Source organism: Danio aesculapii, chromosome 6, assembly GCF_903798145.1.
Source record: "Danio aesculapii chromosome 6, fDanAes4.1, whole genome shotgun sequence".
In the NCBI taxonomy this organism is placed as follows: Eukaryota; Metazoa; Chordata; class Actinopteri; order Cypriniformes; family Danionidae; genus Danio; species Danio aesculapii.
This window is the reverse complement of record NC_079440.1, coordinates 781,373-799,279: the sequence shown is the minus strand read 5'-3', so window position 1 is coordinate 799,279 and position 17,907 is coordinate 781,373. Positions and strand designations below refer to the sequence as shown.

At 38.5% G+C, this 17,907-nt stretch overlaps 1 protein-coding gene across 1 annotated transcript in view; it reads left to right on the top strand.

The window, feature by feature from the left end:
* Window positions 1-17,907, top strand: part of LOC130230273 (voltage-dependent T-type calcium channel subunit alpha-1I-like) — a 91,993-nt gene that overhangs the window by 35,587 nt on the left and 38,499 nt on the right. The window contains exons 11-18 of the mRNA XM_056459222.1: window positions 694-879; window positions 1,027-1,144; window positions 1,779-1,934; window positions 4,062-4,161; window positions 4,444-4,580; window positions 9,175-9,585; window positions 11,007-11,107; window positions 17,737-17,860. Of these exons, the coding sequence (XP_056315197.1) occupies window positions 694-879; window positions 1,027-1,144; window positions 1,779-1,934; window positions 4,062-4,161; window positions 4,444-4,580; window positions 9,175-9,585; window positions 11,007-11,107; window positions 17,737-17,860 (1,333 nt within the window). The remainder of the gene's footprint in view (window positions 1-693; window positions 880-1,026; window positions 1,145-1,778; window positions 1,935-4,061; window positions 4,162-4,443; window positions 4,581-9,174; window positions 9,586-11,006; window positions 11,108-17,736; window positions 17,861-17,907) is intronic.

The following is a 17,907-nucleotide window of genomic DNA, read 5'->3' as shown; positions in this document are numbered from 1 at the left end:
AGAATGAGTGTGTATGGGTGTTTCCCAGTGATGGGTTGCAGCTGGAAGGGCATCCGCTGCATAAAACATGTTCTAGATAAGTTGGCGGTTCATTCCATTGTGGTGACCCTTGATTAATAAAGAAATGAATGAATAAATTACAATATTGGCTCTCTTGGTCACTTTTGGTATCCTTGATTAGTTATAAGAACCTTTTCTGGAATCTCAACTCTCAAACGGGTTTTAAAGCAACAAGCAGAACAATTCTGTTTTAGACATTAAACTTTTATCCAAAGTCTGATGTTTAAGAAAGGAAATTTTGCGTAACATTAGTGGGAATAGCTCTTTATTTAGTTTTTGGTTGGAGCTCAAACACAGAAATGAGCAGCTATTTATCAGCTAATGCTAAAAACTCTGTAAAACTGTATTTAATGCAGATTTAATTAAATTTAATTGTATTTTTCATTTAATTTAATATTTTTTTGTTTAATTCAACAGTATTTTAGTTTGTTTTAATGTAACTATTTTATTCTAATTAATTTAATTGGATCTAATTTAAATATTTTAATTTTAACATTAATTTAGTATTTTTAATTTAGTTTTATTTATTTATTTTATGTTTATTCAGTGTATGCTTTTCCAAAGTGATTTGCAATTGAAGAGGCTTTTTTTATAGAGGTTTTAACATGACTGTGTGTGTGTGTGTGTGTTGAGTGTGTGTGAGATCGTGGGTCAGTCTGACGGCGGTCTGTCCATCCTGCGCACGTTCCGGCTGCTGCGAGTGTTAAAGCTGGTGCGCTTCATGCCAGCGCTGCGCAGACAACTGGTGGTGCTGATGAAGACCATGGACAACGTGGCCACTTTCTGCATGCTGCTGATGCTCTTCATCTTCATCTTCAGGTGTGTTGTGTGTGTGTGTGTGTCTTCCTCCTCTTCGTTAGAGTGATGTGAAAACACTCTTCAGACTTTCTATGTGTGTGTGTGTTTGTCTAGAATCTGTTCAAACTCTGTGTGTGTGTGTGTGTGTGTGTGTGTGTGTTTCTGCAGTATTCTGGGAATGCATATATTTGGCTGTAAGTTCAGTCTGAAGAATGATTCTGGAGACACGATTCCGGACCGCAAGAACTTTGACTCTCTGCTGTGGGCCATCGTCACTGTGTTTCAGGTACAGAGAGAGTGTGTCTGTGAATGTGTGCATGTGTTTGTGCTGGTGTGTGTGTGTGCCTCTCTGCCTGTGTGTGTCTGTGCATGTACAGTATGTTTGTGTGTGCGTGTTTTAGTCTGCGTCTGTCTAAGCATTTGGTATTGTGTATGGTATTCACCAAATGTCCCCGCAAGTATAGCAATACCAGTAAATTCTGACCTTGTGGGGACATTTTTTGGACTCCATAAGGAAAAGGCTTCCTAAATACGTTACAATGAAGGAGTGTGAAGATGTAAAAGTGCAGATTGTTTGCTGTGAGGGAAACGTGTGTGTGTGTGTGTGTGTGTGTGTGTGTGTGTGTATTTGTGTATATTTGTGTATTTGTGTGCATGTGTTTGTGCCGGTGCATATTTTAGTCTGCGCCTGTCTATGCATTTGTTTAGTACTCACCAAATGTCCCCACTATTATAGCAATACCAGTAAATTCTGACCTTGTGGGGACATTTTTTGGACCCCATAAGGAAAAGGGCTCCTAAATCCGGCAGAATGAAGGAGTGTGAAGATGTAAAAGTGCAAGATGGTTTGCTGTGAGGGTTGAGTTTAGGGGGAGATGAGAGACAGTCTGTACACTGCAAACATCTGTGTGTGTGTGCAGATCCTGACGCAGGAGGACTGGAACGTGGTCCTGTATAACGGTATGGCCTCCACGTCTCCTCTGGCCGCTCTGTATTTCGTGGCTCTGATGACGTTCGGGAATTATGTGCTGTTTAATCTGCTGGTGGCCATACTGGTGGAGGGCTTTCAGGCCGAGGTGAAGAACTCCAGCACACACACACACACACACACGCACACACACACACACACACACACACACACACACACACACACACACACACACACTAACACAGCGTTTTTACCATACTGTACATTTGCAGCTCCTCCTGTCAGTCCTCAGCCTAAAATGTTCTGCTTCAAGGGTTAGTTCACACAGAAAATGAAAGCTGTCGCATGATTTATTCCCCCTCAAGGCGTTCTGGGGGTATTTGACTTTCTTCTGTCAGTCGAATCAAATCCCAGTTATTTTTAAATCATCTTGGGCTTCTGCAGCTCTGCAAACTCAATGCTTGGCTGATTTCTATATCAGCGGCCTAAAAGAAGTCCAATAGAGCTCATCCATCCAAAAGAAAGAGCATCTCACGTGGCTCTAGGGGTGAATAAAGGTCTAATTCACTCAGTTCACACAACAAGAAGTGAAGATTGTATGAAAGGTCTTACATATAGCTCGTTCAATTTAATATATATGTCAGGTGGCATGGTGGCTAGCACTGTGGCCTCACAGCAAGAAGGTCGCTGGTTTGAGCCTCAGCTGGTGTTTCTGTGTGGAGTTTGCATGTTCTCCCCGTGTTGGTGTGGATTTCCTCCGGGTGCTCCGGTTTCCCCTACAGTCCAAACACATGCGCTATAGGGGAATTGAACTAAATTGGCCATAGTGTGTGTGTGTGTGTGTGTGTGTGTGTGAATGAGTGTATATGGGTGTTTCCCAGTACTGGGTTGCAGCTGGAAGGCCATCCACTGTGTTAAAAATATGCTCGAATGGATGGCGATTCATTCCGCTGTAGCGGCACCTGATAATTAAGGGACTATGCTGAAGGAAAATGAATGAATGGTATACAGTATATCTTAAAATGTCTTTAATTTCAGGCTTTAAAGCAGAGATGCCCAAACTGGGGCCCGCGGACCATAGTTGGCCCATGGTAACCTTTGATTTGGCCCACCATCCCAAATGCCTTTAATAGAGATCATCATTTCTAATTAAACGTAACCTGTTTTTTTGTTAAAAGCTAAATAAAATGAAATGTTTTAATAAAATGTTGTAAATGAATCAGATTTTTCTAAATACTCTGAAAAAAATGAAGTCTGCAAAACTGGTGCAAACAATTTATTTGTGTTGAATTTAAACAAACAAATTCAATTTAATAATGTTCAACTTAATTTATTTGTTTAAATTCAACCCAAATCAATTGTTTACAACCCCTTAACGTAAAAAAATTGAGTAAATCCAAAGAATCATCTTTGAATCCTTTTTTTCAGTGTATAAATACCGTCACTTGACACATAGAGGACAATACAGAAGACATCGGCAGGCAAATGAAGGCAAAAAGTGTTGTAATAAATGGGATTTTTTTTTTTAACTGTAAAAAAAGTTCATTATAAAATTAAAAGACATATACAGCATTTTTTAATATAAAGCAATGTTTCCTATTCATTTTTAAATATTAAACAAATTAGGAAACGACCCATGGCAACTTTAATGTAATAGAGTTTGGTATATCGGCCCACTACACTCAATCAGGTTTGTTTTTTGGTCCTTCATAAGAAAAATTTTGGGCACCCCTGCTTTAAAAAGTCCTAAATTGACTCAAATATTGTGTTGTAGACCTTAAATCATTTTAAACACGTCTTACTTTTCCTATGTGCATGTACAACTACCCAATCAGGTCAACACCTACCCTATCCCTTTTAACTTTTTAATAAAAATTGTACTTATTAACTATTATATTTACCAATAAGGTCTAATTATCTTCCTTAAAATAGCATTTGTTTTACATTGAACTGTGCGTACTGTACATTTAGTTTATTATTGGTTTAAAAACTTGTTAAAGAAATGTTTTGGTAAAAAGTGCATGGATGCAACCAGAGTTTGCTTGTTATGACACATTATGTAACGTGTGTGGCTAAAAAAATCACAAAATTTGATATTTTTTTGATGAGGCAAGTAAAACTCTTTTCCATTACCAGGCTATTAGAACAAGACTGTAGTGTTTAGCTCTGTATAAGTCTGAAATTTCATTCAGAAAGGTCTTAAACTTGACTTGAAACCTGCAGAATGCCTGATTGCAGCTCCTTATGGCTTTCGTCTGTCTGAAATGTGTTTTAGGGAGACGCCAATCGCTCATACTCTGATGATGATGATGATGATGAAGAGGGATCATCCTGTAATGCAAGTGAAAAGCACAAAGACTCGCTCACGTTCTCTGGTATGATCATGAAACATTCACTCTATGATGAAACCTATCCGCTATAATCAGCTATAATCTGCTCAGCTCCAGTGTAGTGCTGTGATGAGAATGAAATAACACATCTAGTGGGATTCTTTGACTCTTCTGATAGACTGCAGTGTTTCTGTGGCTGTAGAGGGCCAGAGACTCCTCAGGGGCTCATAAACAGACATTAGTAGTGTCTCTCGAGGGCTTTACAGTGTATGTGGATGGACTGAGAGCTGCTGTGGGCTTTAGCTGACTGCTGTTTTATTCCTGCAGACCCGAAGCTGCCCTCGCTCACTCCTAACGGGCATCTGGAGCTGGAGCCGCTGGCAGAGGAGAAACCCAGGATCAGCTTCTCTGAGCAGAACCACCGCAGACGCACTATCTGCCTGGGCAGGAGATCCTCCTCTCTGGTCAGTCAGTGGAGAAATCAGTCATAATAATGAGTCGAGGAAACATTAGAGGAGGTTGAAAACAGTGAAATCAAAATGGAGTTAGACTTGCGGATATCTATATCTATATAGATTGATGAACTGATGCATTGATGAACCGATACATTGATCAACTGATTGGCTAATGAGCCTATAGAATGATGAACTTATAGATTGATTATCTATAAGCTAGTGTGCTCCAAAAACAGTGTCAAAATTCACATTTAGAAGATGTAAACATTCAAGTCTTGCTGTTTGTCACTTCCGGATGAATGCATTGGTTTTCTTTGACGTTCATTCATTCAGTATCTCATAGAATCGTCTGACCAATCAGATGCTCTGTAGTGTCTGACATGCCCCACCCCCTTCTTCTTATTTGCTTTCTATTTGATGCTCTTGAGCTCAAACAGTCTCACAGGCAGAGCTGTGATAAAACTAAATGCTATTGGCTGGTTTAAAAAGGGGGGAGGAGCATAAGGTCATCATCTCTGGTCAGTCAATGCCATAATTCTGTTCAATATGAGTGAAGGTAACATTAGGGCAGGCTAACTGTTCCTGTGAAACCATAATGATGTTTTTTAGATGTTAATATCAGTATCATCAGGGTTAACGTCGGATAGAGTCAGCTGAAGAGAAAGCTCTGATATGTTATTCAGCAACAAATCAGAAGGAATGAACAAACACATAAGAGACAAACCCATGTAAACAATTCAGCAACTTTATTTATGTCACCCCATACTTCAGCTTCAGCATCAAATCTTCTGACCAATCAAATGCTCACAACACTCTAAAAATTGCTGATATTTCAACCCAATTCTGTGTGTAGTATGGACTAAACCAACTGCTGGGTTATTTTTTTTTTTAAATGTATAGGGCCAAATTTAACCCAATGTTTTGGTTTGTCCATATACAGTTGAAGTCAGAATTATTAGCCCCCCTTTGAATTTGTTTTTGTTTTTCAATATTTCCCAAATGATGTTGAACAGATTCAGGAAATGTTCACAGTATGTCTGATAATATTTTTTCTTCTGGAGAAAGTCTTATTGGTTTTATTTCGGCCAGAATAAAAGCAGTTTTTAACTTTTTTAAAAATTATTAGCCCCTTTAAGCTACATTTTTTTCAATAGTCTACAGAACAAACCATCATTATACAATAAATTCCCCTAACCTGCCTAGTTACCCTAATTACCCTAGTGAAGCCTTTAAATGTGACTTTAAGCTGTATAGAAGTGTCTTGAAGAATATCTAGTCTAATATTATTTACTGTCATCATGACAAAGAGAAAATAAATCAGTTATTAGAGATGAGTTATTAACACTATTATGATTAGAAATGTGTTGGAGAAATCTGCTCTCTGTTAAACAGAAATTGGGGAAAAATAAACAGGAGGCTAATAATTCTGATTTCAACTGTAAATATATATGGACAAACCAATTTTTTTTATTATTATTTTTTTTTAAATAATGATTTTCTAGGGGTTTTTCACCTTTAATTGGGATAGGACAGTGGAGGTTACAGAAAGGAAAGTATTGGGAGCAGAGAGAGGGGAAGCATCTGCAAAAGACCTCAAGCTGGGAATCCAACTCGGGTCGCCGTGAGCACCACGGTGCTATATATATCGATGCACTTAACCACTATCTGACATCAGTACCTGACATGCTCCACCGCCTTCTCATTGATTTTCTGAGCTCTTATTATTTATTAGTTATTTTCTAAATGTTACAATCATTATGCTTTGTAGATGTTGTTTCTGTTCGTTCTGTTCTGTGTTTTTTATTATTATTATTATTATTATTATTATTATTATTATTTATTATTATTATTATTTATTATTATTATTATTATTATTATTATTTATTATTATTATTATTTTATTATTATTTATTATTATTATTATTATTATTATTATTATTATTATTATTATTATTATTATTATTATTATTTGCTGTTCATTTAATGAGCTTGAGCTCAAACAGTCACACTGGCAGAGCTGTGATTAAAAACACAACACTATTGGCTTATTTTTGAAAAGGAGGAGGAGTTGCTCTTTGCCCCGCCCAGTTCATGTTCCAGATGAGAATGCATCAAACATAAAACAAAAAGAGCTCATTTCAAAGCACTTCACGGCACCTTAAAGATTTGCAATTAGAAAATCCCTCAAGCATTCTGTGTTTGCAAGAGACTGAAATTCTCTTTATAATGTGTGACGGACGCTCAGCCAAGGCTTTTGGGTTTCCATGGTAACCGCTCTTTTAATTGAGGTATGGCGAGAGAGAGAGGCGAGCGTGGGTTAAATATAGTGCGTTGAGGAGCTGTTGTTCTTGAAGACACGTGCCGTCGCCAGACTGTGGTGGGGAAAAGTCTCTGGGAATTCAACATCTCCCTGTTATAACCCTGCAATGCTCAGACAGAAAGTGATCAGAGAGCACGCACGCTTCTAACAGATGCAGGAGTGTTCAATTAAAACAGTTCGTTCCACATGCATCACTCATCATCAAACGTAGCGTATCTCCGCTTCATGACGGTCAGCTGTGTTCTTGGATATGAAGCGTTGTATGTTGTGTATGAGGTCAACATGACAGCTCGACGGCGGAGAACACAGGTTTCTATGGCAACTGCTTTAACCACTCCTGCTGCTAAAAATGAGCAAATGCAGTCAGCGAGATCAGAAACACGCCAACTGCAATTACCCCACGCACGTGACTCTGTAAAGTTAACTCAACTTCACTGTTTAAGGAGCGCGTGTCGTTAGGAGTCAGATCTATTTCACTTTATTTTTTTCTCTAGATAAAGTTTTATTTTTCACTCTGTTGCACTACAGCTGCACTGAGAGAGAGAGACACTGATAGAGGAACTTGAAGAAGGATTTATTGACAAACAGATATATAGATGATTGATTGACTGATCAACAGACAAGCAGATGGATTGGGTGACTGATAAATTCACCAACATATCGATAAATAGATAAACTTATTGGTTTGTATGTTCTTCATTCATTCATTGACAAACATATGTATAGATTATTAATAGATTGACACGGAATGATAGAAAGATAGATAGATGAAATGATAGATTGATGCACCAATAGATCGCTAAACCAATATATTAATGAACTGATACATTGATGAACCGATACATTGATGAACCGATACATTGATGAACCGATACATTGGTGAACTGACAAATTGATGAACCGACAGATTTATTTGAACCGATACATTGATGAACCGATATGTTGATGAACTGATACATTGTTGAACCAATACATTGATGAACTGATACACTGATGAACCGATACATTGATGAACCAAAACACTGATGAACTGATACATTGTTGAACCGACAGATTGATTTGAACCGATACATTGATGAACTGATACATTGATGAACCGATACGTTGATGAACCGATACATTGATGAACTGATACATTGATGAACCGATACATTGATGAACCGATACATTGATGAACCGATACGTTGTTGAACCGATACATTGATGAACCGATACATTGATGAACCGATACATTGATGAACCGATACGTTGTTGAACCGATACATTGATGAACTGATACACTGATGAACCGATACATTGATGAACTGATACATTGATGAACTGATACATTGATGAACTGATACACTGATGAACTGATACACTGATGAACCGATACACTGATGAACCGATACATTGATGAACCAATACACTGATGAACTGATACATTGATGAACCAATACACTGATGAACTGATACATTGTTGAACCGACAGATTAATTTGAACCGATACATTGATGAACCGATACATTGATAAACCGATACACTGATGAACCGATACACTGATGAATTGATACATTGATGAACTGATACATTGTTGAACCGATACATTGATGAACCGATACATTGATGAACTGATACATTGTTGAACCGATACATTGATGAACTGATACACTGCTGAACCGATACATTGTTGAACCATCAGATTGATTTGAACTGATACATTGATGAGCCGATACATTGATGAACCGATACATTGATGAACTGATACATTGTTGAACCATCAGATTGATTTGAACTGATACATTGATGAACCGATACATTGATGAACCGATACATTGATGAACTGATACATTGTTGAACCGATACATTGATGAACTGATACATTGTTGAACCGATACATTGATAAACCGATACATTGATGAACTGATACATTGATGAACTGATACATTGATGAACTGATACATTGATGAACCGATACATTGATGAACTGATACATTGATGAACCGATACATTGAAGAACTGATACATTGTTGAACCGATACATTGATGAACCGATACATTGATGAACTGATACATTGATGAACTGATACACTGCTGAACCGATACATTGATGAACTGATACATTGATGAACTGATACATTGATGAACTGATACATTGTTGAACCATCAGATTGATTTGAACTGATACATTGATGAGCCGATACATTGAACCGATACATTTATCAACCAATATACTGACAACCAATCGATTGATGAACCAATATATTGCTGAACAATTCTCTGTGTCCTGATTCCCCTCTGCAGCGCCACAGCCGCAGTTCCCACTACCATAACTGGGGTCGTCCTCCTCCACCTCAGGCATCCTGGAGCCGCCGCTGCAGCTGGAACAGTGCAGGTCGTTCTGGCCGGGGTCTGAGGGCCGCAGGGGTCATAGGGGGCAGTTTGAGGGTCCGCAGTGTCCACTCTCACCCCGCGGAGCACCAGTCTCTGCTCCCACACTCTCTTCTGCTGTCCCGCCTGGACCGCCGCGCCCTCTCTCTGGAGCTGCCGGAGGTCCTGCAGCGCCCCCCTCTGGCCAGAAAGAAGAGCACGTCTGATGAGCACCAGGACTGTAACGGGAAGACCCCGGGCCCTCAGGGGCCACTGCTGGCGGAGATCTACCCTCAGCTCAACGCACGCAAAGACAAGAAGGACCTGGAGGAGGACACTGAATACGTGAGTGCAGAATAACATCAATGTATTGGGGTGTATATGAGTTTGCATGTTCTCCCTGTGTTGGTGTGGGTTTCCTCCGGGTGCTCCGGTTTCCCCCACAGTCCAAACTCATGCGCTATAGGGGAAATGAGTAGGCCAAATTTTCAGGTGTGTGTGTGTGAGAGAGAATGAGTGTGTATGGGTGTTTCCCAGTCATGGGTTACAGCTGGAAGGGCATCTGCTGTGTAAAACATATGCTGGATAGGTTGGCGGTTCATTCCGCTGTGGTGACCCCTGATTATTAAAGCGACTAAGCTGAAAAGAAAATAACTGAATGAATGAGAAATAAGGGTGGATGAAGGGATAAAGGAATAGAAATAACAGATGCAAGGATGAATAGGATGGATATAAGTGGATGAACAGGTGGATGGATGAATAGAAGGATGGATTTAGAGAAATGGATAGTGTATGCATGGATGGATAAAGATAATGGGTGGATGATTAGTAGATGAATATAAGGATGGATGGATGGATGGATGGATAAAAGGATGAACAGATTGATGGACCAATAAATGTATAGACAAGCAGGTAGTAGAACAGATGGATGGATGAATAGAAGGATGGATGGACAGATAAAATGATTACCGGATGGATGAATTAATAGAAGGATGGATGGAAGGACCAATAAAAGGATGAACAGATGGATGGATGGGTAGAAAGATGGATGGACGGACCAATAAAAGGATGAAAGGATGGATGGGTAAATAGAAAGATGGATGGAAAGATAAAATGATTAACAGATGCATAGATTATTAGGAGGATGGATGGATGGATGGAAGGACCAATAAAAGGATCAACAGATGGATGGATGGATGGTTAGATGGATGGATAGAAAGATGGATGAACAAATAAAATGATTAACAGATGGATGGTTGGATGGATGGACCAATTAAAGGATGGAGAGATGGATGGTTGAATAGAAAGACGGATGGGCAGATAAAATGATTAACAGATGGATGGATTATTAGAAGGATGGATGGATGGATGGATGGATGGACTGATAAAAGGATGAACAGATGGATGGATGAATAGAAAGATGGATGGGCAGATAAAATGATTAACAGATGGATGGATGAAAAGTTGGATTGATGGATGGACCGATAAAAGGATGAACAGATGGATGGGCCGATAAATGTATAGACAGTCAGGTAGAAGAACAGATGGATGGATGGACAGACATATATGTGTATTTGTGTGCATGTGTGTTTGTGCGTGTTCGCATGTCTATATCTTTGACTGTGTGCTTGTTTGTGTCTGTATATTTTTGTGCATGTGTGTTTATTTTGTGTGTGTGTGTGTGTGTGTGTGTGTGTGTGTGTGCGTGTGTGTGTGTGTGTGTGTGTGTCTGTATGTGTGACTGCGTGTGTGTGTGTGTGCATCAGAGCCTGTGTTTCAGGATCCAGAAGATGATGGAGGTGTATCGTCCAGACTGGTGTGAGAAGAGAGAAAACTGGTCCATTTACTTATTTTCCCCTCAGAACAAGTATGTCTGCACATTACATAACAGTGTTAATAACTCATTCCTAATCATTTCATCTTCACTATGATGACAGTAAATAATATTAGACTAGATATTCTTCAAGACACTAGTATTCAGCTTAATGTGACATTTAAAGGCTTCACTAGGGTAATTGGGGTAAAGTTAGGGTAATTAGGCAAGTCATTGTATAACAGTGGTTTGTTCTGGAGAAAATCCAACACTAATATTGCTGAAGGAGCTAATAATATTGACCAGTATTGGTATTTTTAATATATTCCATACTAATCTATTCCAGCCAAGCTAAAATAAATGAGACTTTCTCCAGAAGAAAATACTGTGAGAAACAGTGTGTGAAGAGTCTTGATTGATCAGTGTTGACTGTACGTCCTGCTGATCTCTGCAGCATCTGCTGGTGTTCGGCTGCTCTGTAGGAAACTTTTATTAACCATTTGAGAGTTTTTTCCTTGGAGTGAGTATAAAAGGAGGCTGAACACTAGCTGTGTTTCCATGCAAAGATGTGAGTTAGATTTATGCACAAACTGGAATATTTCATAAAACATTAGTGAATACAGCAGCGTTTCCATCTGATGAGAAACAGAAGAGCATCACCTCCTCAGCTGCTGCTGCACAGTCAGAAATATCACTGAGAGGAGTGGAGTTTTTCCACTGTGGTGTTTGTTCTTCTCTTATAAATGAGCTGCACCTCAGAACACCAAGCTTAAACGCAATGAACACGGTGGCATCTGGAGACTGGAGCACAGACAGATGCTCAAGACAGTTCTGGAAGGAATAATAATAGAAGAGGAGAAGAATACTGAAGCACTGTGATGATGGAGGGCTGAGGGCTTTTACAATCAGCACAACAACATTTCACATCTGACACAATGGAGAGCTGGAAACCAACATTAATGAAGCAAAGACCCTCACACACACATTTATATCTGCAGACCAACATTAATGACACAAAGACCCTCACACACACACATTTATATCTGCAGACCAACATTAATGACACAAAGACCCTCACACACACACACACATTTATATCTGCAGACCAACATTAATGAAGCAAAGACCCTCACACACACATTTATATCTGCAGACCAACATTAATGACACAAAGACCCTCACACACACACATTTATATCTGCAGACCAACATTAATGACACAAAGACCCTCACACACACATTTATATCTGCAGAGCAACATTAATGACACAAAGACCCTCACACACACATTTATATCTGCAGACCAACATTAATGACACAAAGACCCTCACACACACATTTATATCTGCAGACCAACATTAATGAAGCAAAGACCCTCACACACACATTTATATCTGCAGACCAACATTAATGACGCAAAGACCCTCACACACACATTTATATCTGCAGAGCAACATTAATGACACAAAGACCCTCACACACACACATTTATATCTGCAGAGCAACATTAATGACACAAAGACCCTCACACACACACATTTATATCTGCAGACCAACATTAATGACACAAAGACCCTCACACACACATTTATATCTGCAGACCAACATTAATGACCTAAAGACCCTCACACACACACATTTATACCTGCAGACCAACATTAATGACACAAAGACCCTCACACACACATTTATATCTGCAGACCAACATTAATGACACAAAGACCCTCACACACACACATTTATACCTGCAGACCAACATTAATGACACAAAGACCCTCACACACACATTTATATCTGCAGACCAACATTAATGACACAAAGACCCTCACACACACACATTTATATCTGCAGACCAACATTAATGACACAAAGACCCTCACACACACACATTTATACCTGCAGACCAACATTAATGACACAAAGACCCTCACACACACATTTATATCTGCAGACCAACAATAATGACACAAAGACCATCACACACACATTTATATCTGCAGACCAACATTAATGACACAAAGACCCTCACACACACACATTTATACCTGCAGACCAACATTAATGACACAAAGACCCTCACACACACACATTTATATCTGCAGACCAACAATAATGACACAAAGACCATCACACACACATTTATATCTGCAGACCAACATTAATGACCTAAAGACCCTCACACACACATTTATATCTGCAGACCAACATTAATGACACAAAGACCCTCACACACACACATTTATACCTGCAGACCAACATTAATGACACAAAGACCCTCACACACACACATTTATATCTGCAGACCAACATTAATGACCTAAAGACCCTCACACACACATTTATATCTGCAGACCAACATTAATGACCTAAAGACCCTCACACACACACATTTATATCTGCAGACCAACATTAATGAAGCAAAGACCCTCACACACACACATTTATATCTGCAGACCAACATTAATGACACAAAGACCCTCACACACACACATTTATATCTGCAGACCAACATTAATGACACAAAGACCCTCACACACACACACACATTTATATCTGCAGACCAACATTAATGAAGCAAAGACCCTCACACACACATTTATATCTGCAGACCAACATTAATGACACAAAGACCCTCACACACACACATTTATATCTGCAGACCAACATTAATGACACAAAGACCCTCACACACACATTTATATCTGCAGAGCAACATTAATGACACAAAGACCCTCACACACACATTTATATCTGCAGACCAACATTAATGACACAAAGACCCTCACACACACATTTATATCTGCAGACCAACATTAATGAAGCAAAGACCCTCACACACACATTTATATCTGCAGACCAACATTAATGACGCAAAGACCCTCACACACACATTTATATCTGCAGAGCAACATTAATGACACAAAGACCCTCACACACACACATTTATATCTGCAGAGCAACATTAATGACACAAAGACCCTCACACACACACATTTATATCTGCAGACCAACATTAATGACACAAAGACCCTCACACACACATTTATATCTGCAGACCAACATTAATGACCTAAAGACCCTCACACACACACATTTATACCTGCAGACCAACATTAATGACACAAAGACCCTCACACACACATTTATATCTGCAGACCAACATTAATGACACAAAGACCCTCACACACACACATTTATACCTGCAGACCAACATTAATGACACAAAGACCCTCACACACACATTTATATCTGCAGACCAACATTAATGACACAAAGACCCTCACACACACACATTTATATCTGCAGACCAACATTAATGACACAAAGACCCTCACACACACACATTTATACCTGCAGACCAACATTAATGACACAAAGACCCTCACACACACACATTTATATCTGCAGACCAACAATAATGACACAAAGACCATCACACACACATTTATATCTGCAGACCAACATTAATGACCTAAAGACCCTCACACACACATTTATATCTGCAGACCAACATTAATGACACAAAGACCCTCACACACACACATTTATACCTGCAGACCAACATTAATGACACAAAGACCCTCACACACACACATTTATATCTGCAGACCAACATTAATGACCTAAAGACCCTCACACACACATTTATATCTGCAGACCAACATTAATGACCTAAAGACCCTCACACACACACATTTATATCTGCAGACCAACATTAATGAAGCAAAGACCCTCACACACACACATTTATATCTGCAGACCAACATTAATGACACAAAGACCCTCACACACACACATTTATATCTGCAGACCAACATTAATGACACAAAGACCCTCACACACACATTTATATCTGCAGACCAACATTAATGACCTAAAGACCCTCACACACACACATTTATACCTGCAGACCAACATTAATGACACAAAGACCCTCACACACACACATTTATATCTGCAGACCAACATTAATGACACAAAGACCCTCACACACACACATTTATATCTGCAGACCAACATTAATGACACAAAGACCCTCACACACACATTTATATCTGCAGACCAACATTAATGACCTAAAGACCCTCACACACACACATTTATATCTGCAGACCAACATTAATGACACAAAGACCCTCACACACACACATTTATATCTGCAGACCAACATTAATGACCTAAAGACCCTCACACACACATTTATATCTGCAGACCAACATTAATGACCTAAAGACCCTCACACACACACATTTATATCTGCAGACCAACATTAATGACACAAAGACCCTCACACACACACATTTATATCTGCAGACCAACATTAATGACCTAAAGACCCTCACACACACATTTATATCTGCAGACCAACATTAATGAAGCAAAGACCCTCACACACACACATTTATATCTGCAGACCAACATTAATGACACAAAGACCCTCACACACACATTTATATCTGCAGACCAACATTAATGACCTAAAGACCCTCACACACACACATTTATACCTGCAGACCAACATTAATGACACAAAGACCCTCACACACACACATTTATATCTGCAGACCAACATTAATGACACAAAGACCCTCACACACACATTTATATCTGTCAAATCATCTGTAAATCATCAAGTAAAGAGTTCATCCTACTCAGTAGTGTGCATACGTTCTTGTGTGTGTTTTGTAAAACATTATGCACATCTTGGCATATTTTAATGCAATATTTAAACTGTGCATTAAAATAGCAGGATGAAAACATGCTACTGATGGGATTAGAGTATCATACGTGCATCGCAGACTCACGTGTGCAGTTATTCAGAGACTCTACAAGGGCAAGCACAGCAGTATCAGGCCGCTTTCTCAGCGTGTGTTCATTTACACACTCCTATGATCAGATCACAGCAGCGAGAGCCGGACGATTCTTCAATCGCTGGATTTATTAAAGGTCACAAACCTGAATCAAGCCGTTAGTGAACACTACAGATCAGTAGCAGCTTACAGCAGCGCACAGGTTTCAGAGAAATCACACACAGTAGGGTTAGTAGAGACACAGTGCACATCTGAATGTGAAGATTAGTCGGTTTTTAAAAGTGCAAAATAAATATTATGGAATCATACTAACCGAGTTTCCATCCTAACATGAAGCGAGACTTTCAGAATAAAACAAATGTAAAAATCCCACACAGAAATCAGATATGCTTCTTTAATTATTAGAGCCACTGACTGTAGTATTAGCAGAGATGGATAATGTACTAAAGACCCCAGCCTGATCTTACAAGAAAACGTAAGTATTTTACGTTTTGTCAGTTTAGTGGCTAATTCGTACGAATTCGTACACGTTCAGTCGTACGAAATTGTACGATTTTAAAAAGGAGGCGTGGCACCTAACCCCACCTCTAAACCCAACCGTCATTGGGGGATGAGCAAATCGTACTAAATTGTACGAATTAGATCGTACGAATTCATACGAATTAGCCACTAAATCAAAAAGTTACGAATTGCCGTGAGATTGTGTTGGAGACCCAGACTTGTGTAAAAGTACAAGTGCTCTATCACAAGTGACTTGAGTAGAAGTTGAAGTGCTCTTTAAGCACCATACTTAAGTACTAAAGTATTCAACATTTTTTGTACTTAAGTATTGTAAGTAGTTTATTTCAAAATGTACTACTCTAGTACTGAAAGTAAAAGTACAAGTATTGTGTTATGTAATTATATGTGTGTGTGTGTGTGTGTGTATATATATATATATATATATATATATATATATATATATATATATATATATATATGTATATATATATATGTATATATGTATGTATATGTATATATATATATGTGAATGTGTGTGTGTGTGTGTGTGTGTGTATGTGTGTGTGTGTGTGTATATGTGATTTGTAGATTTTAAAATTAAAAATTCTAAATAAATATTATGGAAAAATACTCGTACTAATAGAGTTTTCATCCTAACATGAAGCATATTTTTTCAAAGTTCGTAAAAATCAAACAAGCCTAAAGAAAATGCAAACTACATGTAATAAATAAATAAATAATGCAAATTACATGTTTTCTTAATTATTAGAGCTGCTCACTGTAGTATAGGTAACCTATCAAACCACAAGAAAACAAAGCAACCATAATTAAAGCACAGTGGACATCTGAATAGAAAAATGTACAAATTTTTAAAGAAACATACATATACTAACGTGAAGGGAATCTTTAAAAAGTAGAAGACAAATGTAAACTACATGTGTTGCCATAATTATTAGATCATCGTTCAGATTTAAAAAAAACCTGTAAAGACATTCTGACTCTGATTGGTGAAAATGTTGCATTATTTTCATATTATTTATTGATCGTTTACCTTATGCACCTTAGTACTTGCAATTTCATCAGTGAACTTTGATGCCTCAACTTTAATATTAAATATAAAGTAGACTAGAAAACATTGAAGAAATTATTCATTGGATTTACTAAATGTTTTTAAGTTAAGTGGTTGCAAACTAATTATATGGTCTAAGTTTAAACAAACTAATTAAGTTGAACATTACAAAATTTAAGTACAACCCACATAATTTATCTGCAACCACTTAATTAAAAAATGGAAATCCAATTAATCTATTTTATCCTTCTTTGTGGTCAGTGATCTGATGGTGAGTTATTATTTCTCTCATCTCTCCTTAGGTTTCGTCTGATGTGTCAGGCTGTCATCGCTCATAAACTCTTTGACTATGTGGTTCTTGCGTTCATCTTCCTCAACTGCATCACAGTGGCTCTGGAAAGGCCCAGAATCCATCAGGGAAGCCTGGTAAGTTTCGTCATTCGTCTGACTCTGTGTCGTCTCGCAGGAGTGAC